General features: G+C 32.5%; 1 protein-coding gene across 3 annotated transcripts in view; it reads right to left on the bottom strand.

Moving 5' to 3' along the window:
- Positions 1 to 22,202, bottom strand: part of LOC136409657 (zwei Ig domain protein zig-8-like) — a 251,925-nt gene that overhangs the window by 15,080 nt on the left and 214,643 nt on the right. For all 3 annotated transcript variants that reach the window (XM_066391323.1, XM_066391322.1, XM_066391324.1), the window contains one exon: positions 11,751 to 11,961. In XM_066391323.1, coding sequence (XP_066247420.1) covers positions 11,751 to 11,961 — 211 coding nt within the window. The remainder of the gene's footprint in view (positions 1 to 11,750; positions 11,962 to 22,202) is intronic.

Here is a 22,202-nt window from a genome sequence, read left to right as displayed (position 1 = left end):
TTTTCAGTCCCTTCATTAATAATTTTTTTAATCTTACGATAGAAAGACGTCCAGGATCGTGATCTTACAGGAAAATTAGTAGAGAGTAACAGCATTATCTAAATGCCTACCAGCTTCTTTAAATACCAAAACCATTTTGATTTTTTCCTCTACGTTCACATACTCCATTGTGAAGCAGTATTAACAACAGTTGTGTTAAAAGTAAATGTTTTATTTCTTTACGTTATTGCTTATTTATCACATTTTATTACCATGGAATTTTTTTACCCTATAGAAATTTTTTAAAAGTGGAAGTTGTCATTTAAGATATGAATTGAATTTCGTTAATTACAGTGTTTTTTACCATGAATCGAAAAAAATGTTTCTTATTTTTAGTCATATTAACCAAATTTATAAAAAAATTGGGGTTGCACTTGAAATTAAGAAGTTAACACCCACCCGGCCCACATGAGACACTGAGGGGAATCAATTTTAGCACCAATACATTTCCCCCTTAAAGTGATTAATGTTTGATATTAAACATTTCTTTATAGGATGCTTAGTATTCGAGATATTTCTATATCCCAGGTTAAATGTTACACACTGTATAATGATAATAAATAATTATTTCAGTTAATTACTTTTTCAAAACATTCAGATTGTTAGTTTTGATAAATTTCATGAACAGAATTATTATCTCAAGCTCTATTTGTGGAAAGTAATAATTATAATTGCATTAGAAAATAATACAAAATTTCTGCCCCTCATCATTCTGCATTATCTCGTTTAATATATATGTGTAATGAATTTATTAGTTGTCTTAAAGTGTTAAATGAAATAAAATGGATAATTTTGGGCAGTGTTTTGATGAGTAGCATAGCCATAGACTATATTAGATAAAAACGAGATTTTAGTTGGTTTTCTTGTAAATATTAGACAACTCGCCTCCTAAATCACTCTATTTTTTCGTTATTGTATTCCTATATTTTTATTTTGCTGCATTGAAATAGGTGCCTATTCGAAGATTTAATATTAAATCTGATATTTAAAATAATTACAAACCGCTTTCGGTGCACGTTTCAAAGGGGAAGAAAAAAGCCAGAAGTAAAAGGAGATGGAGATATTATTATTATTTATTACCTTAAAAATTCCGATATGCTTTAAAATTTATTTATCGACTTCCAGCAGCCGTTCTTCCTGGGCTCCGTGTTCCGTTTCTCCTGTTCTGCTTTCCCTGGAGAGCTTGTTAAAATGATCGAAACGTTCTCGTACCAATAAGCAATTTACGAAATTTATAAAAATATATGGTTTAGTTTCATTACGCTATGACGAAGCCAATTAAACCTAGAAGATAACTTTAATAATTTTTATTTTCCATTTGTGCTCTCTAAGGTAAATCACCGGAGATTTTTCACTATTGTAAATAAAGGAAAGAATTTTACAATTGCCTCTTAGAACCTCGGCAAATAAAATGCCATAATAAAGTATTCAGTTCGATGGAACTCGCGTATAGGCGCCCTTCCCCCTCTCACTTATGCATTTAGCTTTCTATCTTTAAGTGAATAACCATTCAGAAGGGCATTTTACATTCTGTAATCTGCAAGTATGTAAAATCATTAAATTTAGAGCAGTTTATGTATGCAACAGAATCGTAAGTTATGTAGGTATACAAAACTAGAATGTCGGCTAAAGACGTACGAACATAAAGGAAGAATAGAGCTAATCCTGAGATTAACACTAGCAAGTTTTAACTTCTGGAGAAGTGATATACTAATGAGTATGTTTTGTTAGAGCAAACAGGCAAACTTAAGCGCTTTGAATCCTGTTAGGGCTTAAATTACTATAGTTGTTGCTTTTGGTAACAGATTAGTGCAAGTTCAAGAGCCCTTTCCGTTGCTAATTGAAACATTAAATCCAATTACCTAAGACAATCATTTTACAGTGATTTACATTGTAATTGTATCTCTTCTTCAAAATAATAATATAATGATATGACAGCATTAAACTTGCTCGTTAGAATAAGGTGGGTGCACGTTTTTGTTATTTATTTGAAAGTTTATAAACTGAGTTTCTCTTATTCGACTGAAAGTTTCTTTAAGTACAGAAAGTTGGAATATTGTTAACAACTGGTGTGTTGCTCGCACAAAATCATGGTGCACCTTTAAATGCAGTGTTGTTTTCTTTATAGAGAATGTTAAGTAATTTTCGTTGCTCCGCGGCAAATTTCACAAAGTATGAAATAAAGTCGCTTCGAAAAGTCGAATGGAAACAACAGCTTTGCATGACACGTAAGTATTCGCAAACTAAAGCAGTTTTAAAAGAGAACTTTTACTTTAACTACAGCAAATGGGGAAAAGTTAATTTTAATATTTGTTTTAAATTCGCATGTATCGTAAAGCTAATTCTACTGGATAGGGGAAAATTAGATGACACTCCGAGTAACAAAAAGGTATAATCTTTGATAAAGATAATAAAATTACCAGGAAAGGGGTTGTTTTGCTCTTGTTTTGAAAGCAAATTATATTTGCGAAGCTCCCGCTGAACAACGGGGTTTTGACAAATTTGCCCTCATTTAAAATATATTGTCGGGCAAGGGTTAACAAGATTTTCCTGTGATTTTTTTAGCAGATCAACCACACCTCTTGCAAACAACAACTTAAACGGATAACAGGCTAACATAATTAATGTTTTTAAAGCGCAAATGCGAGAGAACATGTGAGCTAAATTCTGAGTGACGCAATTAATAAACAAAGGAGCTTAAATACAATTACGTTAATAAACGTCGTAGAATGTGAAGGGAAGACAAATGCCTTAAAAGCAAATTATTGTCGGAAAACGGTGTTAAAGCGCTAAGAAAATAGAATGGACGCGATATATGAATCGTTTAAAGAGTTAAGACAATTTTCACTTTGCTTACATACATTATGAATTTTTCAGTAAATTACATTTTCAGGGCTACCTTAGGTAGTTTTAGAAAATTTGAGCATCGACATTTTGGAAATCCGTGAAGAAAAAATATTTCAAATTAACCATGATAAATCCAGTTGTAACATTTCTTTTAATTTTATATACGAATATTTTGATACTAGTTTTCGTGATTTTGAATGGGTGAATGGTTTCAAACTGTATTTCAAAGGGATTTGCAGGACTAATTGAGATATTCAGGTTCACTGTTCTATGTAGGATTTATATGAATTAATTAGACCTAAAACCAGCATCTTAAAAATTTCGAAAATTTCCCTAAACATTTTTAAGGGGGGGGGGGGAGGTGCCTTCCCACTTTTTTTTCACTTTTAAAAAATTTTAAGGCCAACATATCGGGAACTCAACGAAAAATTATTTGATAAAAACTACAAATTGATCATGTCGATGAACAGTATATCCTTGCACAGACCGTTTTGTAACATCTGGTTTAGTTTCTGAAATACAAGGAGTATAAAGGGCTTTCCCCAATTGTTAAAGTACTCTTAAATGAAACGGTCTCAAATTGTATTTCTAAGGATCCAAGACATCATTTAATGAGGTGTCTGAATTCAGTGTAGGACCCGTATCAGGTAATTAAACCGAAAAATAGCATGCACCTAAAATTTGAGAATTTCGTTAAAAATTTCCAAAAGGGATAAGCACATACTTCCATACTTCTTAGATAACATTACGCAGTCCCATTTAAATCAATGCATTCGCCTTGAGGAAAAAATCGGTCGGAAGGGTCATGTTTAAGAAGTGCTCATAGTCAATAAGTCCACCAGCAATTGAAGGTTAAATTTAGATTTCAGTTAACAAATGTGTTTTGAGTGTGTGCATCAGTTTTATATATTTGTGTCACGGCTTGAATTATACTAAATTTTGATATTAATGTAAATCTGGCGTCACACGATCTGTCGAATGCACTCAAGCGTTGGACATGTGGCTACTTATTACAGCGTGGGGCTGTGAACGAATGAACTTCATGTGTCGAATGTTTGAAGTTCACTATGTCCGGAACAAGTTCGGGATTCTATCAGTATATTTTACCTAAGTTAAAGGATACTTCAAATGTTAGCAACGCTCTTTTACTTTCGACATACGGCTATATGAGAGGTTGGGTCTTCAGCAGTGAAGTTGCCATTGGTGGGTGCGAATTCAAATCCTCTTTTTGGCAGTTCTGGCACGTTTCATTTTCTGTTTCGTTTCTAGTGATATGGCATTCATGTAAACTATTACGATATCACACATTATTTCATTTGATTCCGTTTTTATTTTTCCTTTTTAATTTTCTATTCTGGTAAGAAAAAAGCTGACATTGTCCTGACATCGATGAACGAACATTAGCTTCAATGTCCCTTTCAATGTTGTGTCTAACGTTGGTCTCATCGTATAGCCGGAACATTTGTCAATAGCTAATGTTAAATTTTTAGTACAAATTCGGTAGAATTTTATACCCAACGTTGTATCAAACGTGTATTATGTGGCTTTCACTTAACAATAGTTCCTCGCATTAATTCTAATAACAAAAAATCTTATTTATTCCTATATTTTATCAGAATGTTGTTGCTTGATTTCAATATTAGGATTCAAGAATCTTTGAGAAGAAAAAGTACATTTGACAATAAGTTGACATATGTATATGTGCATTAGATATAGGCAACACTATTGTTTTTTTATTTCAAGAACAAATTTTGGTTATCTGTATTTCTCTCGTTGATATATGGGAGAACATTTGTTCCTACCAACTTTATACAATTTTTTAAAAATTTCGGCGTTGATACCTCAGGAACTCGTGGAACAATGATGAATTTGCCTTTTTTTAATTACATTAAAATGTTTATTTACATAGGAAAATAATATATTCTCAATAATAGCTCTTATATCGCAATATTCGAGGCGTAATAAATATTTTACGTCATAAGCTAACCAATGATATAACAAACTACCAAATGATATCACGCGGTAGGTGCAGCAAGGTGCTGCAATGGCATGATGAACTCTGAACCTACTCGATTTACAGCTGATGCCAGACATTTACATTTGCTTAATAAATGTAATAATTATCCAAGTAATCAGCTGTCATACGCGTTCAACGACCAATGTAGAACAACAATTCGACATCCATCCAGTTCACCATCGCAGGACGTCATTAAGTACTTCGAAATAATTGATGAGGTTAAAGGATTGTTATTAATGCTAGAATTACAATATGATTATTTATCCGTGGTGCCTACTTTTAAATTACAGTGAGTTTTTTTTGTCTCTGAACGTACCATGTTATTACCCTATGTTTTATTTTAAAAAACACACTTCAACGCATTGGAGCGCAAGCAACCAATATTACACAGCGAAAGTTCAAAACGTTAAAGTTAGTCTTCTATTAATAATTTCCGTACCTTTCTAAATTATGTATTACAAAGAAGAAAAAATAAAAATACTCAATTTATACCAAAGCGGAAATAGTTTCAGAAATGTACGGGATTTTTTGGCAGCAGGAAAACCTATACCTGCCATAGGAACCACTTAATACATTATAAAATCGTTTAACTCGGAAGGTTGTGTAGTCCATTCACATAAAAAAACACTTAAAATCTCACATGTCCTTACTAAAGAAATGAAGCTAAATATTTTATGTGGAAGAAAATCATATTGTATCTTTGAGACAGTTACCTAAATATTTTTCAATTTCAAAATCCTATGTATGTAAAATCCTAAAAGAATTCAAATACAAATTTCATAAACATTCTAATTATGAATTATTGTACAAAGAAGATAAAATTAGAAGAACAGATTTTTGCGAACGTGTACAAAATTTACTCAATGAATATGGAGATATTTTAGTAAAAATTTGTTTTACTGATGAAGCATCTTTCTCCCTAAACGATTGTGTAATTTCTCAAAATTATAGGTAAGAACTTATTTTGATTCTATTGTATCTCGTTACATCTACATTTTTTATTATTTCTTAAGTATTGGTTAAATAAAAATGTCCATGTATAAAATTTAACTCACACATAATATTATATAAGAGTCAACATTTAGATGGGTATAATTGGTGATGTGCTTATTGGGCCATTTTTTATTCAAGGAAATCTCAATGCAACTAAATTTTTAGATCTTCTTCGAATTCAAATTTTGCCAGAAATTGCAAATTTAAATATTGAAAATCCGTGGTTTCAAATGGATGGTGCTCATCCCCATTCTATAAATGTTATAGAGATTTTCTAAATCATTAGTTTCGGGATAGGCGGATAGGCAGATTTGGATCAATTTTATGGACGCCCAGGTCTCCAGACCTTTCCCCCAATGATTTTTTCCTTTGGGGCAATCTTAAATCTGAGATTTATAATAACGTTCAAATTCAAAATGTGGAAGAATTAAAACATCGAAGACGTAACGCTTGTAACGAAATAAATCTCGCTTTTCTAAGAAATTCTGTGCGAGAATTTGAAAACTGCCTTGCCTATTGTTTGTTTCACTTTTAAACATTATTGTTTCAATTAAAATTTGAGTTGTTATCATATAAACGTTATTTTGTACTTTTTAGTAGCTTAATACCGTTAAATGAAAGAGAAAGAGTAATTTTTTAATCACAAATTATTAATTTTGACATTCCTTTTTTAAAAATTTGAAGTTTTAAAAGTTTACAGTGTAATGTTAGTTGCTTGCGTTCCAATGCGTTGAGGTGTGTTTTAAAAAATTAAATGTAAGGCAATAACGTGGTATGTTCAGATATAAAAAAACCTCTCTGTATGTATAGTTTGACTTTAAGGAAGCATTATTTTGCAAGTTTAATTTTCATGCAAGTTCGTCATTGTATTTATAAAATAAGCTCAAATTAATTATCTCGATGAGCTCTATAATCCTGCATTGACCGGGTAATAATATCTCCTTTAGTTTCTGAGATACGGGGTTACTTTGATACCTATTTGCTCTAAAACGAAGGTGCCTCAATCTATATTGACAATGCTCCAGGGCCACATTTGAGATATCCGGATTAAATGTAGGCTTCATAGCAGTCAGATTAATAGTTGAAAAATAACAACGCGAAAATTTCAAAATTTTCCATGTAGGGAGGTACTTTTTATGCTATTTCTGAAAGCTGAGGTCAGATATCTCGGGAGTTTTGAAGCTAATATATGCTCTATAAAATAGTTCAAGTTACTTGTCTCTAGTCCGTTTTATACATCTCTATAGAGGTAGTTTTAAATATCCTACAGGCTCAAAAATTTGGCCATATGACGACCATATTAACGAACCGAATGACGAATAAAACATTAATTCGGACGGGATGATATACTCGTTTGCGAACAGGTTTTGAAAATTCTACTGACTTCTTGCTGTGTCAAAATTAATGTTTTATTCGGAGTTCGATTCGTTGTATTATTCGTTGTGCCGCTAAACTATTAGGTCCGTACCAACCTTCCCGTATGAAGCTTTACAAAGCGATTTTGAACATAAATTTGTTTAATATGTAATTTTTCGAGAAAGTTGATTTACTATACGAAAACTTTGTGTATTTACCTAACAAATCCAACATTTTGCATGAATCTTAAAAGATTTTATGCGTATAAATGTCGGATTTGTCCTCTTGGCTAACAAAAAGTTAATTACAAAATGTTTTTAACTCTTGTCAAAGCCCCTGGGGCAGAACCCGATATCATGAGAAAAGCATGTCGGAAGGGCATAATTCTGAGTGACACGCTTGTTGGAAGTGACGTTAAGGACTTTTCCACAGGATCGGCATTTACAAATAACGGGTTTCATTATTGGTTAGCCCTTATTTCTGTACTTCAAATGGCAGACGGAGATCTAATATTTTGACAAGCTTGTCTAATGCGGATAATTCAGGAGATATTTCTCAGCTGAGGAAAAACCGCATTCAGTAAGAGATAAAGCGTAAAATGTACACGTTATTGGGGCTATAGCGCATTCCGTAGTTGATAACACCCGCTATGTAGTTTATAAAATTGCTTTTAATGTAAATACCTTCGCAAAGGTGCATGTCATGCCATATGCATGCAGGTGCAAACGTTTCTATAGCGCCTGTTTTTCTGACCATTCCACCAAGCGAATTTTAGAATTTTCCACTTTATGAATATGTATTCTGTTTTAGTGCTAAACATAAATCGCTTCTTCTAAAGAAGTTACATTAGGATGAGACTGTTTCCTCTTTGAATGAATTAGAACATCAAGTTATCTCTCGAATCGATTTATCCACTGCTATTTTCAGTCAATTGTTTCTCTATTTCGAATTCCGTGTAAGACCAAAATTTAGTTACCAGTCCAGGATGAAATGGTATTCTCGGAACTGAATTTGCCAATTAAACCAATTTGAAGCTAGATAATTGACAAATTTGTATCTGCAGTAATAGAACGATCTATCAACTTAAACCCTGCCCGGGTCGCTCACGAAGACATGTTTATTACCGAAGGAGGAATAGCTCGCGAAATAAAGACTTCCATTTATAAAACGATCGTGCTGTAATATGTGTCTACTTAAACCCGAAGACTTCGGTGAAAAAATTAAACACTTCCTTTCTCGTCAAAAAAAAAATACATAACTATAAATCATATTCCGGTTGTTTTTCGAATAATTTATGCCGGGCGAGATATATTACGTTTTGGCTCAGGGGGTTGACAGAATGAATGATAATGAGACCGAACGGAAGAAAATTTGTTTAGCTAAGGAATTTACACATTACGAATACTTGATTCGACAGCCTCGAGTGTGTCTGAACTCCAATAAAATTGCTATTTCATTTGCCTTTGTTGTGGATGCCACATTCCTGTTGGAAAATAATGCTGGGGCATTCCCTCGCAATAAAAGTGAAGACAGGGAGAAGTAACATCACGTGGTAGGTACCCATTTAGTCCGAATTCGATCCTGTAGTTTTTATTTCTAATTTTCAAGACAATTATGAAACAGCTTTATAATGCGGCGTGCATAAAAATGTTTCCAATTAAAGGGCACTTTCTGAAAGCTACAGTAGCAAAAAAGGCAGCCCGTCGACGTTTTACAAGTTTGTTTCGTTGTCGTTCGGACAAACTACTTAGTTAAAAGTTGCTAATGAACTTTAGAATTAAAATCTAAATAAGTTTCCTCTCAGACCAACAAGTGGAAATAATTGACGTTGGCTTCATTGTTTTCCTATTCGGAAACCAAAGCGACTTGATGACGTTCCACTGAATTGCTCAAAATTAACTTTATAATGCTGATGAATTCACTTTACCTGTAAATATATGTAAAGCTTCTTGAACTGAGATTTTTTTTAGCGTTTTGTCCTGTAATTTACCAAGTGTTCTGCATGTCTGTATTTTAAAATAGACCCATACGGTTTAGGGATACAATGGACACAAATATGGTCATCATTTACGTATCTGGATCGAGCTTTTCAACGTGTCAATGCGGTACGTAAACCAGGATTTTTCCATTAAAAAACGAGTTTGGTACAAATTTCGCGTACAGTGCAAGCTTTGCGTTTATCGGGTTTTAAAACGGACGCAATTTGTAATTGGGCTGCACATGGTGTAGTTTTTAAATTTAATTTTATCCAGGTCGTTTTGTGACAGTACAACGATCAGCGGGCTCGTGACATCAAATTCAATTTCGTCATCCGGAATGAGTCTTTCAAACACCTTTCGTACGCTTCAGACCTCTTTCCCTATTTTATTTTATATTATTGTTTCGGGCAAAAAAAAATTCGATATTAGGTCCAGATTCCACGTTAAGTTTGTAGCAAATCCACATTCCCAAAGTCCGTGTCAGAATATTATTGCTTCTAAAATTTCTGTAAAACTTTTCAGCCCTAAAGGATGCTTGTAAGATAACGCCTTCAATAACATCCCAAAATAATATTTCCTTATAGCGTTTTTGGCAAAAATTCATAATAAAATTGGTATCTTGTTCAGCGTGTTATTTATACTTAGGAAAATTTCAAAGGATTAATTGAATCTAGTAATTTGTATATGTACATAAATATTGACCCGAAATATATCCATGTGTTTAGGAAGATGAAAGATTCACGTAGTTTGATTTTCATTAACGCACAATTATAGTATGAAATGTGGTGATTATCCAATAAGTATTTGCTGAAAAAGTTGATGACCATGGAACCCTTTTTTGTATATCCAGAATAAGAACAAAATTCAAATCAACTGATGTATGCAAAAGTCGATACCTACAGCTAAGTGATTATGTCATTGTTTCTTGACATTTTATGAAATGATCCTTAATACACATATTATCATTAAACAAAAAACCATTGAAAAAAACACAGTAAATTTTCAGGATTTTTTGTGTTTGTTTTGTTGTGCTCATATATACAGTATGATGCAAATGTATGGAATAAATTCATTTAAAATTCAGTGATGTGGTTTTTGGAAAAATGCACGGACACGTGGATTTTTTTTTTTTTGCGGTTTTTATGATGGTAATATCATGTATACACTCAAAAATGAATTATGGCCAACAAACTCAGTTTTTTCAAATGGAAACCCCTATTTTTATTTCATTTTCAAATTCTACATCGAACTGTAAGTATGTTTCATATACCATGTCCTACACCTAAATCCAACAGTTATCGAGAAATTTACATCTAAACATATTAGTAACTAAGACAGCTCTCGGACCAGATGCACTTTATATGGATGCTATTTTTCCTTTTTTAGAGTTAGCCCCATACTAGCAACAGGTAAGTCGCACTCGATAATAATTTACATCAGTTGACGATTCTTAGAACGCTAAAAAAGGGAAAATGGCATCCATACAAAGTGCATTTAGTCCAAGAGTTGTCTTTGTTACCGATATGTTTAGACGTAAATTTCTTGATAACTGATGGGTTTAGGTATAGGACATGGTACATAAAACATATTTAGAATTCGATGTAGAATTCAAAAATGAAGTAAAAAATAGCGGTTTTCATTTGAAAAAATGAAGTTGATGGTCATAACTCATTTTTGGGCCATCCTGTATACATAACTGTGCCATTAGAAAAACCGTAAGAAAAAATAAAAATCCATGTGTCCGTGTGTTTTTCCAAAAAACCACACCACTGAATTTTAAATGAATTTATTCGATACATGTAGTATCGGGTTTTGATACTACTGTAGATATAGGATGGTGTTTATATCTTATAATAAAATCACAGATAGGAAAGGACTATAAGTATGCGTTTATTAATGTAAAGTGAACAAAAGAGAGTATAAAGTAACTTGTGAATTTAGCGAGCGCGGACGCGACTTCTGATTTGCCAACTACAACCGAACCCAGAAGAAAAGAGAGCTTGTATATGCCCTGCAAGATCTTAAATACTAAAACCCATGGTGATAAACCATGGGCGTACCCTGGCTAGGGTGCCGTCTGCACCACCCGCCGCATCAAAGCATTACGTCTTAAGCTGGGAATTGGAACTGCCACTATAGGGCCAACGAAATTTATCAAGGGCAATTCAAATGCCGACAAAGTATATTACAGGCAGTTCCAATGCCGACCCGGTTTATTGCGGGGATTTCCAACACCGACAAGGCATAGCATGGGAAGTTCCCATGCCCCAACTAATGCCCACCAGAGTCGTACCCCAGGAGTATGACAATCTTACAGTTAATTCCTGCTATCTAATATGTATCCAACTTAACAGTAACACCTATCTACAAGGGACGCGATCCTACATATATTTGTATCATACTGTATATATATATATATATGAACTTTATAAGTTTATACAACCAAACTTTCATTTACCTATTCTATCAGCTCTTGAATAACGTCACCGAAGATATAATTTTATAGATAAAATACTTACCGACAACATTGAGCTTGAATGCTTGACTGATCTTTGGCTCAGTGCTCACTTGACACTCATAAACTCCTGAATCCCTAGTTTGAGAGGAGGTGATCTTAAGGGTCCATTCATCTGATCCATCTGTATGCAATGATAGAAATCGCTGGTCATTCGTGTAGGTTTGTATGCCAACTGTGAGAATATGTAAGTCCCTTTTCCTAATCCACGACACCTGCAACACACAAAAGTAGGAACTTCGTGATGTTTTTATTTAGCTAAGTTGCAACGAAATCGTCTGGCTGCGGGTTACCATATTAATACGAATGTTTTCATTTAAAGATTTATAGGGAACACGGGCTTAATAATGTTTTTGTTTGGGAAAAATACTGCAAGCTATAAAGAAGGGCCACATTCGGAGAGAAAGAGATATGTATGTACGTTAGCAGATGTACACAAGGTAATATATGGTGACACAACCCTTTTAAAAATGCCCCGCGGTAAATGCAATGCTCTGCTTTGCACCGAGCACACAATTTTTATTTCATTTACTTCAACAATGCTATTCTCTGGATAAAGGAACGTCATTGTCTGCTATGTACTTTGGATAAAAACGACTATAAAATAATTATGTCCCCAAATTGTGTTATTTGCTTTGTATTACTTTTATCGAAATCTACATATAAAAGATCTGTTTATGGCGACGATATAATACATTAAAAATATAATTAGATGCACAGTATAGTGAAATAAAGTATAGCTCTCGTTATAAACATATGTCTTGGTCATCTGAATACGTATGCCGTAATGTCCCAATTTAATAGTAATGACGGTTTACTTTGAGACTGGAAATATGTAGCGTGACATCACTACACGAAATATTTTTCAACGCAGCAAGTAATAAGATAGGCCTTACACATAAAGCCCGTCAAGTGTGAAACGACAAACGGAATCCTGCAAAATTTCATGCTTCAGGTGAACAATAAAATCATAAGGCAGAAATTTGCTTCAAGTTTAACAGCGAAATTGTATAAAGGCATTCCGCATTTTTAACAATCAGGAATATATAAGAAATAATTTTCAGTATTTTGATTTATCTGAGTTTCAGTATAAAGTCCCAAAAACATTCCTCAATTTATCGAAACATTCGGTAGAGTTCATTTCCGGCCCAAGTTTGTATGCCCTATCGCAAATCTGGATATAGAACGGGTTTTTATGTCCAGATTTTTGGTTTATCACGGCCCTTTCATTTCCGCAACTGAATTGATTTAATATTTCAGTTAATTCTGACTCCCGTTCGTTTTAAAGTATTTTTATTGTTTTGTTTTGCAGCGCCAAATGTCAGATTGTAACTTTTTGCACGGTTCCTTTTATTTCTTTTATTGACCCTGACAGTTTAGTGAAATAGCAACGCGACAACCCCCGAAAATAGGACAGTTTTAATCACAGAGATTTCTAGCTCAGGAAACTTCAGTGAACTTCAACTTACTTTTATTAAAGTAGGGTAGGTTTTCCATTTTCGAACTTTCATGATAATATCCTGAGAATTCGAGGAAGAATTTTTCTTAAAAAGTATATCAAATGGATGTTCCAACAACCTCTATAAGTTTACGCAATAACGAGGTTGTAATATCTCTGTTTCCGAGATACGGCGACACTTTAATTACCATTTCTGGGAAAATGAAAATGCCTCGAAATGGAAGTGACTGAAACTTAATTTTCATCAAATTAGGTATCCATGATATAGTCGATATCAGTTAATTAACTTTAAAAATAACCATAGAAAATTTCAAAAAATTTACTTTTCTTGTAAGTTTTCTAATTTTGGGTGTTAATATTTCCTCAGAATTTAATAGAAAAATTGCTTTAAAAATACTTTAAATTAATCGTCTTAATGAATTCTATAATTTTGCACGAACCAGGTGGAAACATCTCTTTTAATTTTTTTGATATAGGGTAGTATCGAAACCTATTCTTAATGTGTGTAACCTTAATTGAGCTATCCAGTGAAAAAATTGAATCAACATCAAGTGATTAGATGGAAAAGACCTCTCCAAAAAATTATCCAAAAAAGTTCTACTGAAATTTTCCAAAGGATAATGATACCGGTAATTAGGACTCATTTAGGAATAAATCTAATAATATCTTAGCAATAATAGTAATAGTTTGTTATGATATCGAACCATTTCTGTAAAAACTAACAACTATTTAAAATTTAAGAAAAATTAAAAATGATTCTGGGAATGATTGCCCTACCTACACAGATAATGGTGTATAGTAGTCATGTAAGTATAATGTAACGATATGCATTATAATCTAAAATCCGTTTATTATGAAAGCAGACTGACGTCACAAATGAGAATTAATTGTTGCCAAACAACAAATATAGTTTTATCTTTGTTTGATGCAATGCGATTTGCACGTCTAGTTACGACGTTTTCGAGCCAACCTGATTCGGCGTTGACATATATTTTCGGTAATTTTGAATATTTTAGTGTCAAAACTTTTGACGTAAAATTTGCTTTTTGTGCATTTCTTGTTTTTCAGTTTTTTTTTTTTAAGTTTATTTTCATTCAATTTATAATTGTTCTACATTAAAATTTGTTCTTTTAAAAACAGACCTGTGAAATCATTTCGAAACACTTAAATAGCTGGTGTAAACAACTCGTATCCTTAATTCAATATTTTGACCAGGAACGAGATAAAGTGATCCTTTATTGCCTTTAACTGCTGTGGGAGAGGTTAGTTTATTCTATATTAGTAAAATTGAAAAATTAAAAAAAATTGGATACAAAAAATGTTCTTACCGCGTGCAGCTGTAACATTTATCTTGAGACATTCTACTGCTTTTTTAAACTTATTTAACCCATTTTAAGTAAAAAGTATTAAAGTAACTTCTAGATAACCTCACATTACTTATTGCATTGTGTTCACATATATATCTATTACTATTAAAGTTGAATTTAATCGCAGACGCTATAAAATCATATCAGGTTTGGCAACACAACGTGTTATTTGTGTAATGACGTCAGTCTGCTTTTATAATAACGGATAATATGTATGTATATTTGTACACATGTTGTGGGATAGAGATTGCAGAAAATACCTACAGCGCTGGTCCTTACCTTTCCGTTGTTAATTTTCGACAAGTCGTACAAAACAGCGTGTAAAAAGACTGAAAACTTGTAATGAACATTATCGTGTTGATGTTTTGCAGTTGTGCAACACATCCGCTGTAGTGTATTTATTCATTTATTTGCAGTACAGCGGATCATCTTCAAAATTTTATATTTATGGTAAGGAAAAAATAATAATCCAAACAGTTCACAATACAAAGGCGAGAAATTTAATAGAAATGAATGATAAATGATTCAAAATGTAAAAAGCTTACAGTTTATTTACCAAAGAACAATATTTACATGAAATTGTCAATATACACACTGTTAGCCATAACGAATTTAAAACCGCATCACTCATTGCATTTTTGCCTTGTTGCATATATGAGAGTAATCAGAAGGCGACCGTCTATGTATATTATTTCAATAATTGGCCTCATGAGTGTAAAGAATTGAAGATGCGCACGAGTTTCCTCTGTACACGATTAGTTTCTTTACCTTCATACTTTTTCCATTTTCAAACTCCCCTCTCGCTACTTGCTTTTCTCGGTATAAAATTTATCCAAAATTGGTTTTACATGTTAGATGATTGTGGTTACTATAAGAGATAGGAGCCAGTTAAATGAGGAATATTTTAGAGAATTTGATGAAAAACTCATACCTGGTTGAAAAATTGTTTTATGTTTTAGGGTTTTCCAGAAAAATGGGAAATATCGCATTTTTAACTTTGCCCTGTACTTTTTAAATCAAGCCGAAAATAATTTTTGAGGTAAAATCCTATTTGTGCACTTTTCTACATAGAATGCGATGGCGTATCAAAAATAATTTTATCGTCATTTATTTTCAAGTTCGGTGGGATAACTTTAAAAGTTCTTATGGACGTCATCTTGAATGTTTGGATATATAGAAACCACTTTAAAGACGTTTTTTAAATTATTGACATAATAAACTTTGGAAGAGTTTGGCTTGTTTGCTTGAAGTGTCAAATCTGATTTGCAATTGAAATTTCTGTGTAGAATAATTCTAACAAAATTGCAACAAATTATTAAAATGAACATAAAGTGAACATGATAGAACTCTTTCAAATTAAACAGACACTCAACTGCAGCAGTTCGGTTATATGAACAATAGTTTCTCTAATGGAGTCAATCTTATGAAAGATATTTTTTTACAAAACGTTCATTGTTATGTATCTAAACTATTTTTCATGTAGTTGATTTCGTTAAGTATCAGAAAATTGCAAGAATTGAAAATTATTTACAATTTATAACAATTAATTAATTACATAACGTACTGTATTATTTTTTGCGCAGCGTGTAAACCGTGATTGTTGTAGCAGTTGTATTTATACTTAATGTGAAACAGAGTTCTACTTGATCTATTATCTTGCATTTCGCTCAAAAATTCACTTTGACACTGATAATGGTAAACATTTTAAACGCTTCATTTTGCACTTTAGAAACGGTGTAGTGGTGTTAACAAGTATATCGTTTAAAAAAGTGTTTTAAGCGCTTCCTGAAATCTTAAAAAATCAAGATAACGTCTATTAGAATGTACGAAGTTTCCTTACAGAACTTGGGATTAAATGCTAGAATTATTTTTGATATGCCGCCTCACTCTAAGTAAAAAAGACCCTATTGAGGTTTTATATTCAGAATCATTTTTGGCTTGGTTTAGAAACTACAAAGCATAGTTAAAAATGCAATGTTTCAGTTCTTTTCGCTTTTTTGGACAACGTCGAAAACCAAAGAAAATTCTAAGACACATTGTTTATCAACTTTTTGCCACTTTTGAAACTTTGCGCATCAATATTTTGTTCATCAATATCGTCGGTGAGCTCTATAAGTCTACATAAATTCGATTGTAATATCTCTTTTACTTTCTGAGATACTGGGTTACTTTCTAAAAGTTTCTATTCTAAAAGTGTCTCTAAAATAAAAGTGACTTAAATTGCATTTTCCATGACCTCAATTGAGTTATCAAGGGTCAGTACCCAAATCAGTTAGTTTAAGTGAAAAAAAGCAATATCTGATTCTTCCTGTTAGAAAAACTCTCCTTCTGTATTTTGAAAAAAAACAATGTTACAATTTATTAAATAGATGACCACAACATAATGATGTATGTATCTATTCTGTTACTTAATGGTCCTGCAGTTAATCTTGAGCAGGCACCAATTTCCAATATTCAAAATTTGATTTGTCACTTCGACCTTTCCAGTGAATAATAAGGGCCGAATACAATTAAATTGGAGTTCCCAAAGTGGAAAATCACGTCATAACCTTTATTCCCGTCCAGAATAACTGGGCAGTAAAAATCGTGGAATGCATTAATTGATTAATTGATAAAGTTTGGGAATACTTAAAGTTCCAATTTGAACTCTGCTAGAGAGAAAAGTTAAATAGGGTAAATCATTCGAAAGATATTGGAAATTAGTTTAGTATGGATTTCCCATTAAGTTAATATTTGAAGATCGAAGCATCTAAACTTTGCTAAATTATCAAACTTCCTTTATTGTATGTGTACCAGTCGGGAATAGTTTGGCCATCTTTGGTTCGCCCTAACCGTTAAGCCAACTTATACGGTTTTGTTCCGAGGCATTTTTGTTTTTGATTTACTGTAAACGTTTATTTGTCGGTTTGTAAGCTGCTTTTACCAATACATATATTTTATATGGGATTTGAGAAAATTGTAAGGTGCTCCGATTTCTTGACATTTTCCCGTTTTGTCCAAACCCAAGGAAATATGATCCATAAGACGGTGCGAATGCTTGCGGCGGTAACTTGGTATATTTTACATAGCCTACATGGCTTCGAGCATTTTCATTTATTATTTTTTCCAAGTGCGTGTTACTGTAATATACATTCTTTTGGCCTATATTTTATATTTCCCCATTAACAGATTTAGAAGTGGAAGGTTGCCGAACGAGCAATACGTTATATTCACCCGCTGTTGTATATATCTTCCCTGGCTTCTTCACTAAAACCTTGTTCTGTTAAGAGCCACGTTTCATAAAACAACTCGTTTTAGCTTTATGGCCGTCGCGAAAGATGAGCTACAAGAAGAAAAATTGTTGGCCCTCTTTTTTATGTCTTTTCCCAGAGAATTGCCACGATTTGATTACGTTAGAAACGAGTCTAATGCTTGTCAAAAGTCTACACTTAACGATATTGTTGACTTAACAAATTTCACAGTTCCTGGCCGTCTTGGTTCGCAATAATTAAATTTCGTACATAGGAAGTGCCACCGCAGTAAGCCTCTTATTAAATGGAGCATCAAAACTGCTTGTCGTTTACGTTGCTCGCTAAATATTGGAAACAATTTCTGTTTATGCTCTCATTTTTGAAAGGCATTTACTTAAAACCTATGGGATTTCGAATGACAGCTTTAGACTAAGCGCTCTGAAGAAAATATCTTTGGATGGACATAGGTAAATCGAATCGACATTTTTGGCTCTGTCTGTATGTTTTTTTTGTTAGTGTGAATAGAATTATACTTATATCAGATATAATCCCAGAATTCTCTGCAAATATTTGTCAATTTATTAGGGACCCATCTCCTAAACCAGCGATTTACGTGTCTAAGGGGAAATCGCTTCTTAATTGTCATTATGCTGTCAAGCCTGAGTGCAACCTAAATTTAATTGTCTTTACCTGGGTCAGATAATCGAAACTTTAACCTCATGCTAAAAGCTACTTCTAGGGATGTCAGAGAATGGAAATTTCACCGGCTTTAGATGACTGTTAGGTGCAGTTCCGTCTGCCGGAGATTTCTCGACGTCTATGTAAATAACACTATCAAAATATTTAAAGCGAACTATTTTTTTTATTCAGTTTTATATATTTATAGATGGGAAAAATAAACGAGAAATACACAACTCGTTGTTTACCCCATATTTTATTTTATAAGGGTTGGCGCGTAGGCATTTTATCTTTCCTTTACATTTTCCTTTATTCCAAGATTTTGCTTGAAAAATGGCCTCTCCAATATAAGCTCATGATATGGCAACTTTTTCTTAAAAGGCTCCTTAATTGTCTGATACATATTTTCTTTTGGGAATAATTATTATTGGGCCGTTGAGTTTTAAACCTATATTCACAATTTTTCTTAATTAGATTTTATGCTGACATGCGGAGAATTCTCTTTCAAAATTGATGCAGTTGGTAATTTACTAAATGGTAAGCAAGATTTTTCTTGTTTATCCGAGTGATTCAATCTCACGTAAAGCTGATATTAAATACACATAAAAATTCTATTTCTTTTTGTCTTGATCGTTTAATCGTATAAAAGAAACATCCATTAGTGTAACTTTCTCCAAGTGTGGTATAAATTTAACATAGTTCTTCGTGCGTTTTGTTTCCGTTAGGTTTTACAAATCGACCTTACCATTGTAAAACACCCCATGGCACGAATTCTTCCTCTGATACGAATTTAATAAAAGCCGCCGTAATGTATCGCTAAACTTACTATTAAAAGTCGATAAAGCCCCTAAATTTCAATCTCGCCATACAACTACGTAAAGGCCGTGTTATTTTTGCTAAATGCAAAATTAATTTTTGCGGCTTGCCCCATTGAAATGACCTTTCTCAGTTTTTGTTTACAACGACCTTACCAAAGCAGATTAATCTCCAACTAGTGGCAATTTGTAATTCCAAGTAAATCATTTACATAATACGCTCATTTGCCTACACAGGGCTTTACGCTCTCACATGTAATATGGGATAGTTTGCAAAATCGCATCCCTATAATCAAGTATGTATAAGATGAGGCGACCGAATATCCCCTTAGGATCGGACAGGGGTATATTTGTTTAGAGGCACTTAGATCAACAAACTAAAACGTCAGGACCCTATTTAATCCTTTCACTGCATATCTTGGATATACCTTGATAGATGAATTAAGCTCAGGTAGCAGTTTTTACATAGTTCTTTAATGACATACAAATAATAGAATTTAAGAATAAGAATATCCATCGAACCACAAAGTGAATAAAAATTTCATACATTGACAATGCGAGAATAATATATGGAATATAAGGTATATTATTGTTTTTTGGATTTTCGTCGAAAATTCCGTACTCTATATTTTATTTCACTATAGCATTTTTTAAATATTTTTGTGGTCCTTTTTTCGCATATGAATTATTAATCTATGGCGGCAAAATCGAATGAAGTAACGTTACTACTATCCTTTAGGTTTTACATTACATCACGATGGTGACGACGTATGAAGTACCTCGGATAATAAAATGATGTGAAAGGAACACTACTGTTCCAGTAGCAGTCATTGATTTCGTGAAGGCAGCTGCTTTTGAGATATACAGGGTGCTAAATATTGGATGGTCATTGTGTACATCTAATGAAATATAAGTGAGACAGGGCTTTCTAAATTAACACACATATTTATTTAGAACTTGTTTTAAGACTGGCAACAGTCTGAGTAATTTCAGACATATCAGAAAAAAATAAAGTTTTTGATTATTATGTTTTTCTTAATAATCAATACCCACTAATCACAAAGATATGAAAATCATGAATTATTATGGAAACTTTGAAAATTTTTAATCTATTAACCTATTTCATTATTTCTTAATGGCTTTTCAAAATTTAAATAATTCAAGAACGAGACCATAACCAAATCAACAACAAACGTATTAATTCAAAAACATAAAATAGAAAAAAAACTTCCCTCACAATATATAATTTTTATACCTATATGATTAGGTACTATTGAGGAAAAAACCCTGATCAAAAATTTAGACCTTTTTCAAACATTCCCTGTATAAAGTATATGATTCCAGAAATGAAACCAAAAAGTGGGCATTGCCTAAAAAATCATATAACTGTTTGTATTTTTTGCTTTTAGCGGTATATTTTTTCAGTTCTCTGCAGAAATAGTTACACACGATGGCAATCTTTAATTTTTGCACTGATGTAAGGAAGTCTAAAAATAAAGCTCTTTCGACATAAAATGGGAAAATTCTATACTGATAGAATAATTCTTATAGCAGTTGGGATGATTCCGGAATTAATATGTTTTTTCTTGAAATGGAGTACGAGATGCCTCTGATCATACTTCAGTTTGTAAACAAATATTTAGGCTTACCATAATAATTTAAGGAAGAAATCTATCGATCGGGAACAATATACAAATATGTTTCCCTCTTAAAACGAATAATAAAATTTCAATTGATTTCAACGTTTCAAATTTAGGTCTTCGAAATAATAATAGGAGAATTAATGTATATTATTGAGCATTGTTACGTACATATCACAGGGAATTATCTTTAAAAGGCCAACAACAATGGCTTATTATTAACCGAATTATTCAAATAGGACTTTTAGTTAATTTTCACAAATGTACGAATGTTTAGGCGTAGATAGACCTATACTTTATGAGTAGTAAATATTCTACTCGCATAATGGGCGTTATCCTCTTAGGAAAATTCAGATTCAACGTCTCAATTGGTAATTACGGTTTTCATTACATGCTTGTTCGAACAATATACTAATTAAGGAATGAAGGCATTTGAAACTACGTTTCTTTTTTAAACCTTTTGAAGCAAAAAATGCTATTAATAAATGTAGGCCATATATCAAACAAATTGACCATCGATATATTTAACATTAAATAGAATAAAGCAATTTAAAAGTTGGTTAACATCTTATTTTATATCTCATTTGCAATCTGAACGGTATGTTACAAATATTATTCATAAGAAGCTCAATTCTTTTTTTTATTTGTTCCAATTTTATTCATCTTATTTCAAATTAATGAAAAAACTCTGTTCAGATTTCTCTGATTACTTTATATAATATTTTATTAATTCATGTAACTTGAATACATTTAAAATATGAGTGAGTGATGGATTTTAAAGAGCAAACAAATCAAATTAACCACGTTTGAAAGGAAATAAGTTTAATAGAAAAATCGGTGCCCTTTGCTGTGATTTATGTATGTCAAGGGTCAACAATTTTCAAATTTAAATAGCGTTATATGGTGATTGATTTGTGGATGCTCTCTAAAAAACGGCTTCTATAATTTTCAGTGGATGTTGACTAAATCAATAAAAAGGTTCTTTTATTGATTGAGAGAAGATTATATTGTAACGCTACTTTATATTCCACAATATTGGTCAACATAGACATTCGGCGGTGTTTAATCAACTAAATTATTTGCCGGTTAACTTATTTAACTACCCCAGGAAATGCTATCCATTTAGTGGTTTGTTATTTAACAACAGGCCCCTTAATCGAATGTTTTGCTGGCGGGAATGCTATTTGGATATGTTAAGCATCACATTCAGAATCGAATTAAATGTGATGGTATAGCATTTATTATAACAATATTAGGGAATAATTCG

This window comes from Euwallacea similis, chromosome 6 (genome assembly GCF_039881205.1).
Source record: "Euwallacea similis isolate ESF13 chromosome 6, ESF131.1, whole genome shotgun sequence".
NCBI classification, from domain to species: Eukaryota; Metazoa; Arthropoda; class Insecta; order Coleoptera; family Curculionidae; genus Euwallacea; species Euwallacea similis.
The sequence above is the reverse complement of the archived record's forward strand: the minus strand, read 5'-3'. Positions and strand labels throughout refer to the sequence as shown.